The 22,396-nt window shown below is 50.7% G+C and overlaps 1 protein-coding gene and 1 long non-coding RNA gene across 19 annotated transcripts in view; one reads left to right on the forward strand and one right to left on the reverse strand.

Annotated features, from left to right (window-relative positions):
- EBF3 (EBF transcription factor 3) overlaps positions 1–6,628 on the forward strand; it is a 125,330-nt gene extending 118,702 nt beyond the window's left edge. For 4 of the 18 annotated variants that reach the window (XM_074338796.1, XM_019728256.2, XM_019728255.2 and 1 more), the window contains 4 exons: positions 1,006–1,194; positions 1,587–1,784; positions 2,823–2,935; positions 4,030–6,628. In XM_074338796.1, the coding sequence (XP_074194897.1) occupies positions 1,006–1,194; positions 1,587–1,784; positions 2,823–2,935; positions 4,030–4,161 (632 nt within the window). In that variant the 3' untranslated portion in view covers positions 4,162–6,628. Of the gene's footprint in view, positions 1–1,005; positions 1,195–1,586; positions 1,785–2,822; positions 2,936–3,973 lie in introns of all 18 variants that reach the window. The other 14 variants (XM_074338797.1, XM_074338799.1, XM_019728264.2 and 11 more) reach the window with 11 other exon arrangements.
- Positions 6,629–14,257: 7,629 nt separating this feature from the next.
- On the reverse strand, positions 14,258–21,616 carry LOC141572873 (uncharacterized). The gene is made up of 3 exons (XR_012498352.1): positions 21,177–21,616; positions 19,990–20,038; positions 14,258–18,437 (listed from the first exon to the last, which is right to left on the reverse strand). It is a non-coding gene; the product is annotated as an uncharacterized LOC141572873 (long non-coding RNA).
- Positions 21,617–22,396: the final 780 nt, after the last annotated feature.

Consider the following 22,396-nt stretch of genomic DNA (forward strand, 5'->3'; position numbering starts at 1 on the left):
CCCTGACACCCCCACAGGGTGGTGAGACTTAGCCACAGCTGACTTGTCCCAAGGCCAGCTGGATAGGACAGTGCTCGGTCCCCGGAAGCTGTGCCCAACAGCTGCCGTGCAGAGAGCACGCTGAGGGCCCAGAGCCTATGCAGCAGCTACATCGCCTGCCACTCAGCTTATAGTATTTGCTAGAAGTTTCCTTGAATGTATTCGTAAGCGACCTGGTTTTCCTTGAAAGTCTGGGGTAAGCCATAGGGTAGCTGTGATGTAGTGAGCCGCTGGGACCCTCCTTGGATGTGTTGCATGGGTGGGATCTGGTTTCTAAGTTTGGAATGAATAAATGGACAGGAAGTCCAATTGCCCCACCTTGCAGCTTATCCCATAACAGTGCCCTGGGCGGCCGGGGCTCGTGGACCGACTGCTTGAGCCGGTCCTTTGAGTCCATTTAAGCCCCCTCTTAAAACTCTGTGCAGGCGGAAGTGTCAGAAAGCAGCTCAGCTGTACTGCTGCTGGGCTCCCCTTCATCCACACCCCACAGCAGGAACGAAGCCACTGCCCCCTGCCCCCCTCCCCACACTCACAGACACAGCAACCATAAAAATGAAGGCCCCCCCAAACGGCCTTCCAGGGGGTGTTATGGCCACAAACAAGCTCTCCTTGTCAGCCATGGCATTTGAAGGTCTGCAGAGGCCGAAAGTTCACATAGTGGGGGGACAGACCAGGAAGCCAAGCTGTTGATAATTGCTTGTAAAGAGAAACGTGAAAGCAACTGACGGTTAGATCGAAGCGTGCTTTGGCGGCTGTCGAAGCCAGCAGACGGGACGGGCCTGGCGATGACACGTGCCAGGTTTGGCGTGACAAGGTTATCTGAGCTGCTTAGGGGCGTTAGGGCTGGAGTAAAGCGTCAGGGCAATTAAAAATGTTTACTATATGATATAGATTTGCGGGGAAACCCCCCCCAAGTGTCTCTCCCTGATAATAACGTTATTTTTGGCCGGGGGGGGATTTTAACAGTCGGCTACAGTCGCAATACAAGCAGCGTGTCCCCGCGAGGCTACGTCCCCAGCAGTACTCCCCAGCAGTCCAATTACAACACAGTCAGCACTAGCATGAATGGATATGGAAGTGGCGCCATGGCCAATCTAGGGGTCCCTGGCTCGCCTGGATTTCTTAATGGCTCCTCCGCTAACTCTCCCTACGGCAGTAAGTGTCTGTTTTTGTCACACGTCATCACACAGATTCATTTTCACTGCAAAGTCAAATGTGTGCATTGTTGGATGTTCTGTGATGTGAGCTACTGGATAAAAGGAAGGGTGGCCCCGGAGGCTGGGCGTCCACATGACGACCGTAAATTGACTTAAAACGGGCCCCACGCGATCACATTGGAAACCCAACCAAAATCGGAACCAAACGGGGCCGCCCAATTGGAAACGAAAGTCCAACACCAGAGTTTGCCTGTTATCCAGAGAGCGGCCAAGCCAGAAGCACCTCACGCGTGCCCTGCTGGCCCCGGTGTCCCCGGCAAGGCCGTGAGGGCTCTCTGTCGTGTTGCCGAGCCTGGCGCCGCGTGTCCTGACCTGTTTGCTTTGTTGCAGTAGTGCCGTCCAGCCCCACCATGGCAGCCTCTTCGGTCACTCTCCCTTCAAACTGTAGCAGTACGCACGGCATTTTCTCATTCTCACCTGCCAATGTCATCTCTGCAGTGAAACAAAAGAGCGCCTTCGCGCCTGTGGTCCGGCCCCAAGCTTCTCCTCCTCCCTCCTGCACCAGCGCCAATGGGAATGGACTCCAAGGTGAGCGGCGCGGCACGGGCCGGGGTCCCGGGATGCTCCTGGAGCCCTGGTGGGACTGTCCTCAACCGCCTCCTGAGGGCAGGCCAGGCTGGGGCTGGACCGCACGGCCCGGGGTGGGGGGTGGGCAGTGCTGGGTTCTGTCCCAGGCGGGCGGGAGCTACGGCCCTTGCTTCAGGCACACTCTCGGATCCCTTGCACGTCTCATGGCCGTTGCATGCTCTCCTGTGGTCTGCCATGCTGCGATATGCCCCTACCCCGGTATTCGTAGGAATGACACCATTCGCTCAGCCCCAGATTCTTCCTCTTAGTTGATGAAAACCATTCCTCATCCTTCCAACAAAGTGTCCTCGTGAAGCTCAGGGGATGGCGCCCCCCGGGGAAGGAACCACAGTTGTACTCAGCCCCTCTTGGCAAACAGGCCTTCACGGCCATGGCACAGGCCCTGCCCGATGCTTGCAGGCTCGCAGCCTCCTTATTCACAAGGCAGCGAAGTAGCCCAGGACGGGATGGTGGGGCATCATGCCACCTGCGGAGCCCGTCTCCAAATCCGTCGGTCCTCCAGGCCCTGAGGTGGGGCCATGGTTGTCAGCTGGGTGTGTGAGACATGCGTACTGTCCTTGGCAAGGGGCACCCAGACCCAGGGCGATGCATGCACTTGTGCTGGATGGCAGGGCTTTTCTGAGTCATCTCTTTCAAAGACTCACCAGGGCCAGCCGGCCCCGAGGGCAGCGGGAAGCACTGCTGCCCACCAATGGGACCATGTGGGGCAGGCACCCAGCACCTGCCCAGTGCCGGCTCCCTCTGGGCAGTGGCTGTGACGTGTGTGGCAGGCGGGGCCACGTGAGCGCCCCCAGCTTGCACGTGGCTCTTTGGGATTTTCTGAGGCCCACAGGCACTGAGATTAAGTGGCCGCCATCTGGCCTCTTTCAGACACCACCCTTGGTATATGCTCCTCCCGGTGAAAATCAAATCCAGTTACTCCTTTAAAAAAACTGAATCCATTCCTCCAGTATTTACTGAGCGCCTACTATGTGCCAGGCTCCCTGCTGGGTGCTGAGGACGCTACCGTGGAGAAGACAAACTGGCCCTTTTGTGAAGTCGGTGGCATATTTCACTTTGATGAACTAATGCTCAAAAAAGGAACTGGAAAGGTATCAGTGATTTGAAATAATTGTCTTCACAACATCTCTTAGTGTGTGAGAGGGACGCCCAGGCCCCCAGAGTGCTGCCACCTGGCCTGGGAGGGAGCCAGCCGCGGTCACCAGAACTGCTTAAAAGGCAGGTGGCCAGGTGCCATGGCCCTGTGCCATGGCGTTGGGGCCCACTGAAAGCTGGTGCCGTGTAAGCAGTGTGTACACACACACTCACACTCACACACACACACACATACACACACACAGGCACAGGTCTTGGAAGTCATAAAGTTGTAACGGTGAGTCGGAGATAAATTAATATTGTTGAAATTAATGAGCTGAGAAATTGAAGCTCGCATCACTACATGAGCAAATGTATTAATATGTTACAGACATAAATTAATGAGAACGATCATTCTGACAAAAATTAAACAACACTAAAGTTAAAAGATTTTAAATCACATTCGTGCCAGGAGTTCACTGGAAAGCGTCCACTCTGCGTGGCATTTTAGCGCAGTTTTCTCTTTGATTCTAAGAAGAGAGAGCCCTGTTGCCGAGGCGGAGCTGTGACTTGTGTCTCTTCAGGGCCCGTGGCCTTGAGAGGGCAGGGCAGGTGGGCTGAGTGGCTTTGATGCTGGAGGACCACGACTCACCATTACGATGCAGTGCAGTCAGCAGGTCAGAGGCAGGGCGAAGCAGAGGGGAATCGGAGGCATGGCCAGTTCTCACCCAGCGAGAAAGGGCAGGTTGGTTCACGTCTGTGGACACAGGTGGCCTCTGGGGAGTCTGGGCTTCCATCTGCTCTAAACCAGCCACTGAGAGGTGAGGGAAGCACAGCGTTTCCACAGGAAGTCCTTGAGGAGGCCCACAGGGCGGTTGTCCCCACCTGCACCCCATCCCGAACTAGGTCCCCCCACGCCTTAACCAAGCCCAAGGCTGGTTAATGGAGAGTTGGGAAGACCCAACAGCAGCGCTGAATAAAGCACAAAGAGAAGGCTGGGCCCCCCTCCGCCCGAGACGCGGCCCCCAGTAACCAGGCTCCTCTCTCTCTTGCAGCTATGTCTGGGCTGGTAGTCCCGCCAATGTGAGGCCCTTTTGTTTACCTTCCGCAGCACCCAGCATCCAAGGACGGACTTCAGGGGACACGTTTAGTATATTCAGACATGCTGATGGAGACAGTATCTTCAAATACGTCAGCAGCAGTCGGAATGCTACAAAAGACTTTGTTTAAAGATTTTATTTAAACTATTAAGAATCGACATGCAAACAGCCTACTTCTTCATGAACAATTCCATTTTATTGACTGAACTTTTCTCATATTTTCCCATTTCTCAGTCCTGAAGAACAAGGAAAACAAAGCGACGCCTATTTTGTATCAAGTTTCTGACTCCGTCTTGGCTGTGTCTAGTACTTGCTATGTGTTGGGAGAAACTTTGTGAATGCACCGTTTTGATGCTCATGAAACACTGATGAAAAATGCCTCCAGACATTTTTCTGTACTCATACTTAGATTCACAATGGTTGTGTATCTCTATAATGTGAAATATTTTTTTGTGGTGGAAAAAGGGGGCCAAGGAGGTTGAGCCATCAAACTGGAAGGAAGGAGGCCTATATGGTTAGGAGAATTGGGGGTGGCAGGGAGGGAGGGCGGGTTTATCATTGCTTACCTTCATCTTAATGAAACTTTGTAACTTATTGTAGTTAGAAATTGTAACTTTGATATTGAATTCTCTTGCCTTCAACAAGCACACTGACAGAGAAAAAAATGCTACTGTCTGTTGGTTAAAATATTCTCCCACTGCTAGAGCTTCCTGTTAAGCAAGTGTGATCTGCAACATTTTTCAACTTTTGCTAGCACTGTATCTATTGCATTCTTAGGCTACTGTGAGGTCCATGTTTCTTGTACCAGAAATTGTCCTTTTGACTTCTAGTTCCTTCTTCCCTAATGTGTTTTGTATGTGGTTATAAAATTGTAGACTTTTGTGATTTTGCCAAAGTTGTAGCTAAATATTTATACACTTGTCTTGAATTTTTTTCAGATCCACTTAAATATTTAGAAGAAACAAGTTTTATTCCTTATGTGTCTTATAAGGAATAAAATGGTCTCCATTCAACACTTTTCCATGAACACTTGCAGTTGCTAAGGGACTTTATTTTGTAACATATCAATTATAAATATTGTATTTATCTTTGAAATTTTGTACATTACTTTTCCCCACCATTTTCTTTTCCTTTTTCTTGTCCGTATTGGTTTTGGATCGTGGCCTGGTGTTGAGATGCTGGGAAGAGCATTAAGCCAAGAACCGTCTCTTTGATCTGTTTCGTTAAAATGAACCAGTGTCCTTGCATTTCATTTGTACTTAAAAATTTTGCTATTGTTTAGACTTTCCATCCTTTTTTTTATTTTGAGGAAAAGTCAAATTCATTGTTTATTTTTATATTATTTTTAAGTTATCTGAACAAATACTTTTGAAAAAAAAAAAGTTTGTTGTATAGTCAAAACAAAACGGTGCCACCGGCTGTGACAAATCCTCGTAGATTCTGTGCATGTGGAACAGCCACAAAGAGGCGACACCGTTTGGGGCTGTGTCCTAATTTTATTTTTTTTTGTAGAATGTAAAAAGTCATTTTAGCTGCCACCCATGACTTTGCCACATAGCTGAACTGTGTTTACTGGAAAAATTCAGAGGCCTAAAGTTTAAAATAAAATTTACTTCTGATGTTTTAATTAAAACGTTTGCCACATTAACTTCTCCGATGCCTTAAAAGTAGACTTCTTTAAAGAACCTTTGTGCTGTTCTATTACAGGCTTACACCACAATTGTTAATCAATATTTCATTTGGAGACTTACGGTGTAAAACACACACACACACACACACACACACACACAAAAGCACAAACCTGGTGACACCTGTGTCACTCCTTCCAGTGTCTGATTCTGCTGCGTCCTCCCAAGCTCACCTCAGGTGCAGAGAGGTTTCGGGGGATCGAAACGACCGCTGGCTTTTAATTTTTTTTTTTTTTTTACAATACTTTTTTGTGTGGTCAGACCCAACAGCACTGTCTGTACTTTTCAAACTGGAATGACCTTCGGATCCTGTGCCTGTCAGTGCCAAACCTGCAGTGAGACCAAAAGGGTCAGCTTCCCCTGCCCGTGCGTTGCTTTGCAGACGCAGCTCAGCAAACGTTTTGCAAACTGCAGCAGAAATCAAACTTAACACAAAAAGGAGGGACTTTTAAAAACTTTCTTGACAAAAAGCAAAACAATGCACAACTTAGAAAAGTATTCATTCAAGGGACTCAATAAACAAAACAGAATGTCCCCAGCGGTCAGCAGGTCACACTCTGGCCCTGTGATGGCTGACAAGGCTTAGCTACGTGGAAAAGCCTGAGAAGTGACTTTGGAACTAAATTGCCTCCGTTTTATTTTGTATCAGTCAGGGTTTGACCTAACAACGAGCCCATGTGTACCCGTTAAGAGCGTTTGCAAGTCCCCTCATACCTGCACTTGGATTGTGTTTGAGACTCACTAGTCAATGCCCTCATCGCTTCATTGTCTCAAAACTGAGCGCGTCACTAACTGCTAGATTTTACTGTTAAAGACCCTACAATAAGATGGTTTATCTGTACATTTTTTCAGATATTTAACTGTATAAAAATGTTCATTTTACACAATATTTAATTAAAGTATTTCTTGTCTGTGAATTTCACTATGGGTAAGTTTATGTTTTGATTATTAAAGCGACGCAGAAACACCATGCACAAGTCCCACTGGGGGTTTCATTTGCATACCTTGGGTCCCAGGGCTCTGTCTCGGCCAAGATAAAATCGAGTCGTAGAAGAAGTTTCCACAAGGTGAACAATCCTCCAGCCCTCACCAAACCTGCACAGAGATTCTTGCAGTTATTTAGACAGGCCTGGTCCACGGAAGGGCCTGCCTGTGGCTCCGTGTCGGACACAGGCCCCAGCAGCCCTGTGGCACCTAAACCATCGTGAGGCTCCCTGGGGGGCTTGGTCACCTCACTGCCCCCAGCCCTCTGCTCCTGAACTGGAGGCTTTAGCAGGCAGAGAGTAAGTACCCCTTCGATCCCCATCACTGGGCCCCAGGAAGCACCTTCTGGACGGCACGTCAGCAGCAGCCCTGGGTGGGCGGGCACCACTGAGCAGACCCCTGCCCGCTGAGGTCTGACAGGAGTGACACCATGCCACTGCCCATTCCAGCTCTCCTGCAGTGGCCTAACAGACCCCATGCTCTGCACTGGCCCCTGTGGGCCGCAAGGAGGTACAGCCAGAGGCACCGACTACGTGAGACCTGAGGGCCTCATTTACACTTTGACGTTCAGCTCCCTGGTCTGTTTCATTCTGTAGTTCTCATTTCCTCATCAATGAGAGGCTGTTTTTGCATGTTTTGGCTTGCAGCTCCATAACACATACACATAAGTGTGATCCAAATTAACTCACAAATGTCCTCTTAATTACTTGTTCTGCTGAGCAAAACAGGAAACAATTATTCAAAACATAAAGAAACTTGTGAATACCTTTTTCTCCTGTCAATGACAATAGGTTCCATTGACTGCATTCTTGTTTCAGCCTTAAAGAGACAGCAAAGCCAGAGGCTCGTGGTTTACAAAGCTGCAGCCTGCCCACGCCCCACTCCCCGCCCCCTAGGCTCCTGCCCAAGGTGCTGGGGGATGGGGGTGGGGGACACAATTCACCTCTTCCTACTCTGAGCCAGTGCCAGGAATGCCAGCTGAGGGGTGGGGGCCGGGTGCCTGCTTGGAGCCCTGCAACCTGGGGAGAGAGAAATTATTTTATGTTTGTGTTTCGAATGAGAAGCAAGAAGTACGTTCTCTAAGAATGTGTGCCAATCATTGCCAGGCCGCCTCTTAAGGCCTTTCAGGCTTTTAAAGATTATTCAAAGCACTCGAAATGGGCTTCAATCTAATGCCTCATTTCATTGCATTAAACAGCCTAGTTAATAAAGAATCAATATATTCAAAGGGCAAGGTTATCTTTTGTCTATAAGGGGTGGTGTCATTCTGAACCTTTTATAGTTCAAATGCTGAAAAAGACCTCATGAAATCCATACTCATCAAGTGGGTCAACGAGAGCAATAAAGAAAGGGAACGGGAAGAAAGGCCGCCCTCCTTGAAAACAACTCCAGCCTTATCTCCTCGCGTGGAGCACCCAAAGAAGTCCTCAGAAAATGTCAATTTCTCATCGAGACAAGAGGCTGCGATGATCAGGTTTTCCAGAGAATACATACCATTAAGGGAAGGCAGTGGCGGCTTCGGCAGCCATTTGTAGCCGCTCTGGCCCCCAGCTGCGTGCTCCCCCCGGCAGATAATAAGAGTTGTTGATAACTGAAGTGTCAATATGCCAAAGAGCGATTTTTGAATGTGAGTCCTTGTACTCTGAGCTCCCAGGCCGATCCCAGGCCCTGATAACGGCGCAGCTGCCAACGGACACCCCGGTTGGCCCTCACAATTAATGCGATGAATAAATCACACAAAAGAGTCGGGCTGCTTTATACTTGGTGAGACAATCCCCTGTTTTACCCTTCAAGGATTCCTTTTATGTTGGAATAAGGTTGCTTTTAATGAAATTTAAACTCATCAGAGGAAATCAAAAACCTCCAATCAGATTACAAATTGATTTTTTGGTCACTTGTCATTTCCCAGCGTGGAGCCGCAGGTTTCACAGGGAGCCAGCGTGCACGCAGCTCCCAGCCCCTGGCCTGGGGACAAACAGGAGCAGCTCCTGACCCCCGTGCAGACTCAGACACGGTTCTGACTCTGCCCCCCGCTCACTTCTGGAAAAGTAAACCCACGGCAAGACCGAGCGGGCGCCGTTCAGCTCTGAGTCCAGTCATGGCCTCACCTGGTGACATCCAGTGTCCTTGGCAGAGTTGGCAGTGACTTCTAGGTCTTGCAGTTCTGATGCATGATGGCCAATAGAGACACGTTCTCCTGGGGCTGTGGTAAGTTCTGGTTCAAATCCAGGCCTTGAACCTGCTCTGGGACCCCCACATAGAGCCGCGTGGAGCCCTAGGCCCCACACACGGAGCTTATGGCCCGGGGAGCGAGAAGACACGGCCAGCTCCTCCTCAGCCATTCTGTCTGAGCCCAACGCTCGCTCCTTGGCAAAGCCTGCTGTGCCTTGCAGGCTGGTTGAGGGGGCCCTTCCCCATGTTCCCTCCCAACTTTGGGAGCCAGCGAAGGCCACCAGCCAGCCACCCAGGGGTGCATCTGAGTTACCTGGATGGTACACGGCTGTACCCCCTCACCTTCCACCCCTATACTGGGGCACCCGGTCTGGACTCAAGTGTCCCACTGAGCAGCGGGGTGCAGTGTGGGTCTGGAAGAGCATTTCTTCCTCCTGAAAAGACTGGGGCAGAGGACAAAAGCCAGGTGGGAGCTGCCTCACCAGGGATGTGAACAGCGTTTCTGATTCAACAGCGCTCAGAGACCACCTTCTAAACTATCGTCTCTAAAGTGCATTGAACACCCTACACATTTTCATGCAGCAAATAAGCCTCATCTCTCACCCAGACTGGCCGCACTGGGCCGTGCACATGGCACTTGTCACATTATCTCGGGGGGGTGTCCCCAGGTGCTCTGCTGGAGCTGGTCCCCCTCTCTCAGGGCACAAAAGTGCAGTTTGCAGAAGTGAGCTGACTAACCCAAGGCTGGAAGGACCAGAGCTGGTGCCAAATGAAGTCTCCATTCTCCCAACGGTGTGCTCCTTCCACCGACCGAGGTTGCAGACACCTTCAGGAATTACAAAGAGAGAGAGACCATCTGGATGGTGCAAGAGCCACACCTCCCTGGGAAGGTCCCGACCACGCTCACGGAGGACACATGCCACCTCCAGGGCTCAAGGGACCTGACTCAGGGCCTGGACAGGCTGTGAGATGGAAACTGGCTTGTCCAGCTGACGTCAGCTTGGGCTCAGGAGCATTTCTTCAGGACACAACCAATGTCACACGTCCGCGATTCAGCAGCCGAAGCCAGAAGCTCATTCCCCAGGTCCTTTGCAACACACCAGGGGGCTTCCAAGGAACCCCCGGCCCAGTGCTCTCCCCACAGTGTCCTCAGGTCACCATGGGTCCCACCTGGAGCTGCAGGGACCAGGACACCTGTGTACACTCAGTGTCCCTCTCGTGTGTGCGGCATGTGTGGTGTGGGCAGGGGCAACAGGCTGAGTGCAGGGGCCATTCACAAGATGTAGGGACAGGAGGGCTGCAGGCTGGGGCCACTGAGGGCCCCCCAGTGCCAGAGGGGCTGGGCGGCAATGGCTGAGGCTGTCAGTCAACCCAGCCAGGGCTCAGTAAAAGCTTCCGTCACTCCCGGCAAAGTGACGATGGGGACAGGACAATCAAAAAAAGAAAAGCAATGATTCAGGTAGCAGAGTCAGAGGCTGTGGGCAAAATAGAAACAGAGGGCCAGAAGGGAACATGGGGTCCCACCTGCTGCCCTGTCAGACCCCTCCTGCCACTGCCCTGATGGTGGGTCAGGGGGAGCTCACTCACCTGACAGTGGCTCATTGGCTAAGACCAAACCTGAAACTCGTGTTTCCACCTACAAGAGACCCAGCTCGTCACTGCCCCACCGGGCCACCCATGGGGCCACCAGAACCCAAGCTGGTGTGAGGCTGGAGTCTCCGATAGAGAGAGAATCCTGCAACAATTACAACAAAGGGCTTATATTCCCAAGATACAATTTTTGCAAGTCAATAAGACTGGATGGACACCCTGAAGAAAAAGTGGGCAAATTCATAGTCAACTCACAAGGGAACGATGTAAGTGATGGGTAAGCTCAGGAAAGTATGTTCACGCTTACTTAAAAATGCGAATCAGATTAAAATAATGACGACTGTTTTTCATGTGTTAAATTAGAAAAGATGTTCTTAAAAGCTAATACTCACTTGTGTTGCTGGAGAAATGAGCATTCTTACAGTTGTCGATAGGAGAGTAAGTGGTACAACCCTTCTGGAAATCAATGTGATGTGATATCAAGAGACAACAATGTTCATATCCTCTGACCCACTAATTCCACTTCTAGGAATCAATCTTAGGGAGATAGAGATTAGACAGGTCTATAAGTATAAGATGTTTGCTGCTGTAATGTTTATTTTAAAAACTGGAAAGAACCCACATGTCGAAAAGTAGGAATCGTTAATTGAATTATGGCATAGCCATGTAATAGAATACTATATATTATGTATTGTATTATATATTCTATTAAGCTATTAAGATCATGTTTTTGAAGTATATTTAATGAAATGGTAAATACTAATTACATAAAATTAAGTTGAGCAAACATATAATACTGCATATACGACATCATCCCAAGTTTCTATGGAGAGAGAAAGCAAGGAAAAAAAAAAAAAATATATATATATATATATATATATATGAGTGTGTGTGTGTGTGTGTGTGTGTGTAAAATGCTAGTGTGAATTATAGCAGTGTGAGTTGTTGGTATACATGGGAGGTGAAAGCTTGCACATGACACACATACTTCCCAAGTTCTCTCTGAAGCGGACACGCAGGAAGGACCCCTTGGAGAAAACGTGCTCCCAGGGCCTTGGGAGGGTAACGGTCACCATCCTGCCTGACAGCCAATCAGATTGTCCTGCAGCATCGAGGCCAGATATCCTGGGGGTGCTGGTGCTTCAAGGCCACTTGGAAGGAGCTGAGCTACTCAGGGTGGTAGGAGGTCAGAGACCAGGAAGCTGGGCTGCTCGCGGAGAGGGCCGGGTGGGGGTGAGAAGGGTGCACAGAGGTGTGGGATCCAGGCCTGTGGGGTCTGGCGGGATGTCCCCTGAGAACCAGCTGGGTTCCCGGCTCCTGGTTTTCACAGCGTCCCTTTGGGCCTCATTCCAACATCACTTTATTTTAACTTCCTTGAAGGGATTCTGCTTCTTGCAACCAAATAATTACAAACCAGACAAATTAGGAGCAGAATTATTTTAAAATTAGTGTTATAAGAAAATTCAAAAGAACCTACAAAGTATTAAATTTAGTAAGTGAAATTGAGCAAGGCTGGTGAATACAAGGTCAATATACAACCATATTTCTCTAACAATAACAGTTAATAGAATTTTAAAAATTACACTATTTACAGTAGCATAAAAAATATCGAGTATCTAGGAAGATAGCTAGCAAAGTTATAGAAGATGTCTGTCCAGGAAACCAAAAATTGTTCTGAAAATTTTAAAATCATAATAAATGGAGGCATGTACCATACTCATGGATTAAAAAAATGACTCACTGAAAGGACGCTGATTCTCCCTACAATCACCTTTAGAATCAGTGCAATCTCAATCCAATTCCAATAAGCTCTTTTCTTGGAGTTGACCAGCTCATTCGGAAATTTCCGTGGAAATGTGGGTGACCAAGGCAATCCTGAGAGTGTGCGACTCTTAGAAGACTTAAACTCTGGTTCCATCGGCACTGGCTGCTCTAATGAACTCCACAGATGGGGGCTGAAACAACAGCATTTCTTCCTCATAGTTCTGGAAGCTGGAAGTCCAAGGTCAAGGTGCTGGCAAATTCACTTCTTGGTGAGGACCCGCCTTCTGGCTTGTGGGCAGCTGCCTTCTTGCTTTGTCCTCACAGGGCAGAGAGAGGAAGTGCTCTGATCTGTCATAAGGGCCTAACTCCCATCGTGGGTGCCCTATCCTCACGATCTGATCTAAGCTGAATCACCTCCCAAGGGCCCCACCTCCAAATCCCATCACACTGGGGGGTTAGGGCCTCAACATATGAACTTGGGGAGTTGGGGGGACACAAATATTCAGTCCATGACATTACCCAAACAAGACTGGAGCAAGACTAGACAAATAACCCAAAAGAATAGAGTCCAGACACAGACCCCACATACATGTCGCCCGATTTGTAACAGAGGTGACACTGAGAGCACCGGGAAAAGGATGGGCTACTTAATACGCTGGGCTGAGTGCAGTGGGTATGAATCTGGGAAGGGACGACTCTGTTCTCACACACAGAAGTGCACCACGATATCCTAAGATATGATCAGTCCCCTGCTGTGAAGAGGAGAGGAACAGCGTTCAGAGAAAGAGGGAAGAGAGGTGATAAAACCAAAGTCAGGAGCGTACCCAGGAACTCTGAGCTAAAGCAGTGACCAGGTGGAGTGATGAGGGCCCATCAGCGTGGGCGGCTGGTGATGAGGGCTCAGGTTTGCAGGTACAGGGGGGCCTTTCAGGGGCAGAACAAAACCAAACCCAATCCCCTCCACCTTGAGTTTGTTCACCTTGGACTGCATCAATGTCACCGACAGGGTGGGACCTTGCACCTTGCACCAGCTCTCATGGGGCGCTGGGAAAGCAGGTACTCTGCAAAGGTCAGCTGTTTAGAAGCACCCAAGATGCTTTCAGAAAGACCTGTGGTCTTTGTTGAAAGAAGAGCTAAATCAATGAAAAAGCAGCCCCTGTTCACGGATGGGAAGATAGCGTCACTAAGATGGCTATCCTCCCCAGGTTAATCTACGGATTTGATGCAATCCCTATTGGAAGCAAAGCTGGCTTCGCTGAAGGAACCGCCAAGCTGATGCTAAGATTCACATGGCATTGAAGGCTCCACAATAACCAAACAATCTTGAAAAAGAACAAAGTGGGAGGATTCCCAATTTCCAATTTTAAAACTTAAAAAAACAAACAAAACAGAAATCAAGACAGTGTGGCGTTGGCATAGGATAGACAATGGATCAAGGGACTAGGCTGGAGAGCCCAGAAATAATCCTATGTATCTAAGGTCAACTGATTTCAACCAGGGTCCCAAGCCCACTTAATGGGGAAAGGACAGTCTCTTCAACAAATGGTTCTGGGAGGACTGGACATCCACACACGATACAATGAAGTTGGACTCAGCTCACACCGTACACAAAAGTTAATTCAAAACGGGTCAAAGACTTACACGTGCAGTGACAACTATAAAATTTCTAAAACACGGGTGTACGTATGATTTCAGATTTGACAATGGATGTGACACACATCTTAGATGTGACACCAAAATCATGAGCCACAAAAGAAAAAACAGATGAACTGGACTTCATCAAAATGAAAAACACTTATGATTAAAAGACACTATCAAGAGAGTGAAAAGACACCCCTCAGAATGGGAGAAACTATTTGAAAATCACATATCTGACAGGGACTTGTATCTAGATTACATAAAGAACACTTACAAATAATAAAAAGACAAAGGACTCAGTTTAAAAATGGGAATGATCTGAATAGACGTTTCTTCAAAGAAAATATAGACATGGCCAAAAGCACATGCAAACATGGTCAAAATCATTAGTCACCAGGGAGATGCAAATCAAAACCATAATAAGAAACAAGGACGGCCATAATCAAAGTCAGACAATAGCAACTGCTGGTGAGCACATGGAGATATCGGGACCCCTGGACACTGCTGGTGGGGTGTAAAATGGGGCAGGCCCTTGGGACAGTCCAGCCATTTCTCAAGTGGTTAAACACAGAGTTACCATATAAGCCAGCAATTCTACTCATAGGTATTTACCCAAGAGAAACAAAAACATATTCACATGAAAACTTGCACAAGAATGTTTATAGCAGCATTATTCATTAAGCCAAAAGGTGGAAACAACCCAAATATCCATTATGAATGGAGTTTTAAAGTGTGATGTATCCACACAGGGGAATATTATTCAGTCATAAAAAGGAATGAGGTACAGACACGCTACAACACGGATGAACTCTGAAAACATTTTGCTACGTGAAGGAAGCCAGTCACAAGAAGCTCCCGCATGCTTTATGTTTCCATTTGTATGAAATGCCCAGAGCAGGCACATCTATAGAGACAGAAAATAGAAGAGTGCTTGGTTAGGGCTGGAAATACGGGCAGATGGGAGGGTGACAGCTAAAGAAACACGGGAGGGCTTCTTTCTGAGCTGATGAAAATGTTCTGAAATTGACTGTGGCGATGGCTGCACGTATCTGGGAATAGACTGAAAACCATTGACTTGTACATTTTCAATAGGTGAATTGTATGGTATATGAATTATTTCTCAATAAAGCTGTTATAAAAAAAAGTCCTGTGGTTTTATCAAAGCATAAAAAATCAGCATTGCTCTTCATGGAGAATTTCTCTTACGGCTGTTGGTTTTCCTGGGAAACCACTTTTCCTGGAGAAAGTTGGCACGCGGGACCCCTTCGGGCTCCTGCAGGCTGTGCCCCCCGTGGGGGTCTTCCCAGCCTTCCGCTGCCCAGGAGGGCAGACTACCTTTGTCACCTGTCTCCTTAGCACTTATTCCACTAAATTAAGTACAGGCTTTCCTGAATTAACTCCTGTACTCTCACCCCTGAAACCAGAGGTCCCTGAAGTGGGGGCTTTCCTGCTTGGATGATTGCTGCACCCCAGGACCCCAGCTTTTAAACCAAACTTTCAAGGAAATGGTGCTCTTTACCATGTATCCAACCACTGCAGGGGTTCCTGACCTCAGGCCCTGACCTTGAGTGGGGAGCAGTTACATCTTTATTTTCACCAATTTCTACAAAGTTTAGCAGTTCCTTCCATTACAAACAGAGGCAACAAGGCCCAGGGGTTGTAGCCATTCCAGGGACTTTTTGCTGAGATCTCAAGAGGGTGTTTCTGGTTATGACGACTTCAGAATTCTGGTAACTCGGACACCTGTTGCTAGATTTCCTGACTCAATGCATTAATAACAGAGAAGCAGGCGTATAACAATACCACACATTTGATTTTCAGTGCTTTGGCAACTATTCAATGGCATTAATTCTCTTTGTAAACCTGTGTGTTTTATTTTATGCATCTAAAAGCATCGTTCTGAGACAGCGTCCATGGCACAGAAAAGAATGAGGCCCCTGCTTCTGGGCTCAGGGTGTGTGGTTGACAATTCAGTTTTTTATTATCTAGTATGGTTCTGCTCCGCAGCATGTAGATTTTGTGCTAGTTTTTAAAGTAACAAAGGAACAAAATACGTTCTTCAAAGCAACAAAACTACAAGCACTCCTGAGATAGGCCCAGCCACCCTGGAGGCCAAGGCAGCCCCAGACCACCAGCGCCATTCAGAGTGTGTGTGGAGGCCTCACACAGATGCTGGGGTGACTCCTCAGGCCTTCAGGTGGACCAGTGCTGAGGGGTTCAAGCCCTGGAGTCGAGTGGGACCAGCCGGGCCGGCACAGAGCCCGAGGCCCGGGAGGGAGACAGTCATGGGGATCATGAGGGCCCACAGCACAGGCACTACAGTGGGGGGGACGGAGAAAGACTCCGCCCCCCAAACGCTGCCCTCTACCTTGGGTCCGTGAGCAATAGGCGGAGTGAGAGGGTGTTGGGTCACAGCCCTTCCTGCCCGGCTCCTCTGAGTGACGGCCACTTCTAAGGGCCCAGGACAGGTGGCTATGGACCGGACAGCACTTGGGATTTGGGGTCACAAGGCCTGGGCAGAGTCCAGTGCCCCTGTGAGGGGCAGAGACCTTATGTCGTGCGGGAGACCCTGCTCGCTGCGCCATTTGTCGTGCGGGCCGGCCTGCGGGGTCTCTGCTCCCGCTCCCCACACAAGAACGCAGGATATGGTGAGGCCAAAAAGGAACACCCACGGAGCCATAGGTAGGGGAGTCATACCACTATGGTCTCACTGGAGGCTGGGCCCACCGGACGCCGACCTGCCGTCCGCCTTTCCGCCAACCGACCGACGACTCTCCTCCACTCTCCTCGACTCTGTTCCTCTGCTCTCTTCCGCTCTCCTCCGCTCTCCTGGGCTCTCCTCTGCTCCTCCGTAGCCGCAGCAGTTATACCAGTGGCCAATCGGCTAACTGGCCACAGCCGACGGCCAACCAGCCACAGCTGACGGCCATCCACCACCCGAGCCAGCACCCTTCCACGTGAGGCCGAGAGCCTGTAAACTCCTTTCTGGGGCTGTGTCCCCACACCTTAAGAAAGACAATCCACAGTCCTCTCATCCTTGAGACGGGGCCTGTGTCACTGTGTGCTCAGAGCCTGGCTGCCTGTCTGGGGCGGCCGGGCAGCTTCCGGCCATCTTGTGTCCAGGTCTGATCCATGTGGGGAAACGAAGAAAGAGACAGAGAAGCAAAGGCATTAAATGAAGCATCTGCACGGGGTCAGAGGGATTTCTGTTCCAAAGCACTTCCATGGGCGACTAACGTTTCTCCTTGACAAAAACAAGTGTCTAACAAGGAAGTTACAGAGCAGCCCGGGAAGCAAGGAGCTGTGTCATTAGGGATGGCTGGTCCCTGCTTGGGTCCCGGGAGGGATGCAAGGACAGGGGCAGAGAACAAAAGGAGAAAATATGCCTTGAAAAACACAACTGTTCTCGGACACTGGAAAGCCGCTGACGCTTTTTCTTTCTTCGTGAAAGCTAAGGGACAGTCCGAGAATTCGCAGTCACTGAATTGGATCTTTAGGAAGAGAGGAAATGGGAGGGGGACCTGGTTACCTACCCAGAGACCACTGCACCCTCCCGAGCGCCCGCAGGCCCAGGTGACACAGGTGAGAATCTGGGACTCCAGGCTTGTCGCTGACGTTAAGGCGGGAGAGGGGCAGCTGGAGGCTCTTCTCTAAACTGAACTGCTGTCTGGGGGGTGCACGCATTTAGACTTGTTGGGGGCGGGGGGCACTGGAGCCAGCCTGTGGGGAGGGTATGTTGAGAAAGTGGGACTTTTGAAAAGAAATGCAAACCAGGTGCTCTGACATCCAGCTGACATCACCTGGGACAGCCTTTGCCAGAGGGTCTTCTGGGTTGCCTTAGAGACCAGATGGCTCGCTTGAGAATAAAGCATCTGTTTGCGCAAAGCTGATGGGCTACGCCTTTTAACAACAGTTTGGCCGTCTGTGGGCAGAGCCAAACCTCAGAAATAGCCAGCTGGGTGTAGGAGTCTGCCCCAGTAGGTGTAGGTGGCCCGGGTCTGCCCCAGTGAATCTGAAGGTCACTGTGGATGGGGCCCATCAGGGCTCCAGGACCTGGGTAGCTCCCCAAAAATGGTTGCAGATGGAATGAGGGCATCTTAGGTGTGGGCAAGAGTCCTGCCAAGAGCCTGAGCCACGGTGTGTGTACACTGAGAGAAGGTGTCACTGTCACAATTCAATACGCTGGAGACTCTGCTGTGTGGCTTTGTTGTAACCGAACCATCTTCATCAATCCCGGAAATCAATTGGTTGGCTGGCCTTGAACACACATGCTTGCTCAGACGTCCCCCACTCCCTGTGCATGCATGATGGCATCTTCTAATAACTGCAGAAATAGCAGGAGAAAGCCAGTGGGACCAAGTAACCCTCGTCACCTGAGAAGCACCGTGTACCATTTTGACACATAGCTCCATGTTGCAAACAATCGTGGATGCGCGAGAATTCAAGTGAGAGCTGGAGTCTAGGGATGACTTTCGGAGGAAGGGCTTTTCAACCTCAAACTAAAGAGGCCTTCAATGGTGCTCGGGCTCCGAGGCCGCTGTTGGGTAACCAGAGTCGACTGGCTGGGCAATAGATGATGAAACCTGTAGCCACGGAGGACGAAAATTAATTGCATTTCATGAAACTGCACCACAAGTTGTCGAACTAAGAAATGCTTTATGGTTTGGTTTTCCGTCTGTGTTTAGTCAAGGAAGTGGCACTGCCAAGCCTGGGACATGGACACATTCTTTCTCTGTGTGAAGCTTGCGGCTCCCCCACCAGCACTGCGTGCCTGCGCGTCAGGGCAGAGGAGAGGTGGTTCGTTTCAATCCTAATGGGTGTATGGAAAGGCCACTGTCCTCCTCATCTTAAAACACATGCCTTAACGATCTCAGTGCCTGGGGGCACGATGGTACATCTGCAGATGCCACCCCACTAGCTTTGCTTGTGAAAATACTTTTCTCCCTAAAGGACATCATTTCCTGGGCATGTGGGACAGACTGCACCACACTCGGGGGGATGAGCATTTGTGGGGAGCCAGTCATCTCCCAATGTTTAGAGGCCACGATTGGGCAGGCCTGCTCCGAGTGCAAAGGGGGGCAGCTGAATTTGGGGGCGCTGAGAGTACGGGCTGATGGGCCTAGGGTCATCTTGGCTTTGCTCTTACCAGAAAGCTTGGGGGTGGTGGTGGGGCGACCAGGACTCAGCCCGGTGTTTGCCATAATGGAGACTCAGTAATGGAGAAAGTGGTCCTGGCCGTTGCTTTTCCCCCTAGAACTTTTCTAATCAGAATGGATCTCGCTGTCAGGAAAGCGAGAGGCCATGAGAAGTGAGCTATGGCGAAGGCGATTTCCTAGACCTGCAGACTGGCGGAGCCCAGCGCACTTGGACCAGTTTTTCTTTTTTTTTTCGTCTAACAAGAATCAATATTTAAGATTATGCAATGTCCATACCAGCCCGAAGGAGCTGCCAACCCAAGGACAAGGGCTGCATAATTTACAATGCAAGGAATCCATTCTTTTTCAGAGGGGGAAGGGAAAAATCAAGATTTAAGCTTTCTATCCTGGCCTGAACTTTTCTCCTCCATTCTTAATGGCCCTAGACGTAAATAAACCATCCATTTCGTTTTGTATGAATGGTCAGCCTCTGACAACAACGACAGGCCAGGTTTAGATGCCCAACCACAGGTCTGAGCCGCCTGCCTCGTCAACAAGCCTCATTTACATTCTCCCACCTTACCGCGCTGTCCTTTAGCCCGATGAAGACCTGCCCTGGATGCTTTGCCCCTACAATCAGCAGAGAAAGCCTTTTTATTGTCAGCTACTAATGGCTCTTCTGTCCCATATTTTTAATGTGAAGATTAAATATTTATAAATGCCTTGTCAATAGCATCCCCTAAGTGGGCCGTCGCGAAGCCGCAGACGTGGGCCGGGCTCACTCACACGAAGTCAGAGGTCACAGGTCAAGAGAGCTGGCAGCAGTGGCTGTGGACCGCATCTGCTGTCACCAGGACATGGCCGTTATTTACGGGGCCGGGTTTTTCCTCAAAAAGCCTGCACCACTGCCGGGGAAAGTTTCCTTTGTCTCTAGTTACCAGAATCACTGCCCTCTGCCACCCTACAGGTCATTTGCAAGGTGATCCACTGAGTGACTTACCTGGACACTGTCCATCTCAGGGTGTCGCTGCAGGAAGCACTGGCCCTTTCTGGAAGCAAAAGGCAAGGAGAGACGGGGTTTGACCGAAGCACAGCAGGGCAGGGGCAGGGGGTCCAGTGGGACGTGGGGAGCCCCAGCACTGACATTGGCCACATCCAGTTGTGGCTCAGGCGCCATCTTGACTCCCAGCTGACACCTGGCTCCTTCCTCACCTTGCCTCTTTCCCCGCCTCTCGGTTCCACCACATTGGCCTGTCACAATGAGAAGACAGGTGGCATGGCCACCAGCCATGAACTGGCCGCTGGGTCCTGTACGACGTGTGTCCGTGACCTCAGGGCTGGCTGACCAGGTGACAGAACGAGATCGATCAGTGGGGGACTGAGCGAGGGGATACATGGAGGAGGTGTCAGTGGCAGGGCCTGGAAGGGTGCATGGCCTCTGTCTCGTGAGAGGTGCTGCTCCCTGGCCACTGTGAGCAGCCGCTGATCCATGGGTGTGAGGGTGGCTGGGAGCGGGGGCCCCGGCGGGGATGGCCAGCCTGGGCACCACGATAGGGTCAGGGTGTGGGTTTGAAACAGGAAGTGTGCATTCTGTGTGCTGAAGAATGGCCTGGGCACCTGGGCACAGGCTTGAGGGGCCAGGGCTACATAGGCGAACCCTGGAGGGCGGGGAGGTCCGGACTGGGCAGGAGATGGCCCAGACCAGGGCAGCCATGGAGCAGAGCAAGGCCACTGCAGGGTGGACAGACAGTGGCAGGAGGATGGGGTGCAGCCACCCTAAATGAGACAGAGCAGAACTGCACTGTGGCACACGTGAGCTCGGGGACCCCTCCACATGACCCTTGGGGGCCCTGGAAGGTGAATGCGCTTCTACCCACATGAGCAAATGTTCTCAGTTGGACCAGATGGTCCAGTGAGGGCGCAATGGGCCTGGATGGAGGGTGGGGGAGCAGGAGTGACCGGGACAATTTGGGGCAAACTACTCAACCTCTCGGGGACGTAGTTTCACCCCAAGGAGTGGGGGCAGTGAGATTTGCCTGTTTTCCTTTCCTTACAGGGCTCTTAACCTAAATGGGGCAGTGGAGACTGGCATGCTTTGATGGAACCAGGCGTGACATGATGGAGTGTCGGGGGTGTAGCTGACAAAGGAGTGGCCATGGCCTGTGTGTGGACACAGGGAGAACTCACCGCTCATGCCACTGTGAGCTCCGGAGGATGACAGCAGTTGTTCGGTCTGTGCCACGGAGTCACCACTGGAGGCCATCAGGGTGGTGCTGGGCAAAGGCCACACCCACACCCATCTGCTGGGGACTCGGACGAAGGAGAATGAGGCACAAACACCCAGCTGCTTCCTGCACCCAGAACTTTCCTGCACGCTGGGCAGAGAGCAGAGGGCAAGAAAGGCCACCTCCTATCCTGCCAGTGCCGCCCACCTGGGAGATCCAGAATCCAGCCTGCTCGCAGATGCCGTGCTGGGCTGGCCCAGGGGAGGCCACACCTGTCTGCCACCTCTGGGGTGGTGGCACCTTTCCAGGAGACAATGTCCACACGGTGGCCTTGCAAACTGTAAAGTGCTGCCCCAGTGTAAAGACCATGCTTGTTTCCACATATTAGTGGGGCACGGACACTTCTTCAAGCGGCTGGGATCAGCGTGACCACAGTCCTCCCTCAAAGTGACTGTGTGGGCCGGAAAAGGCCCACACAGAGCAAGACTGGTGCCAACAGGTTGGGACCAAAACGGGTGTGCAGTCCCGGGAGCCATGGCACCGGCACAGCCCCACCAGAGTACAAATGCCCAGAAGGCAGGCAGCTCTTGGGGTCTCGCCTGGACACCCCGTCATGGAGGGAAGGACATGAGTGTGAACCCTGGACCATAAATGTCCACGTCTCCAAGACAGGAAGGCGAGAGAGCTGGGATACTGCTCCTCACCGGGGCACACTGACAAGGCAACATCGATCATCACTGAGACAGAACCGGTCGGCCTTCCACGGGGAGACAAAGCCAGCGAGCAGCCGGGAGGCCCTGCACCCCTGGCGGGCCCGTTGGGGGCGGCGGCGCTGTGCGCGGCTGTGATGATGATGAACACGCATTGATTTCTTTAGTGCCTCTCCGGGGCCCCAGAGCACTTCCTGCACTTATTGGAAAGTGCCTGAAACCAAATTGAAGACAGGCCCAATGAGGAGAATGAATCCTAACGTTCAGGGCATCCCAGGGCTTCGGAGCAGATGGGAGAGACAACAGGTACTCCGCCGCCCCGTTGCAGACACTTAAGGAAGACGCTCTGCCCCACTCCGTTCAATAGCCTGCCATTGCCTCACCAGTAAAACCGAAATTAAGAGGTTAGTGTATACGCGCTGATGGCGGATGCACTCAGCTTTCAGTGAAGGACCTCCAAGTGGTCTGCAGA

This window comes from Rhinolophus sinicus, linkage group LG07 (genome assembly GCF_036562045.2).
Source record: "Rhinolophus sinicus isolate RSC01 linkage group LG07, ASM3656204v1, whole genome shotgun sequence".
Lineage (NCBI taxonomy): Eukaryota > Metazoa > Chordata > Mammalia > Chiroptera > Rhinolophidae > Rhinolophus > Rhinolophus sinicus.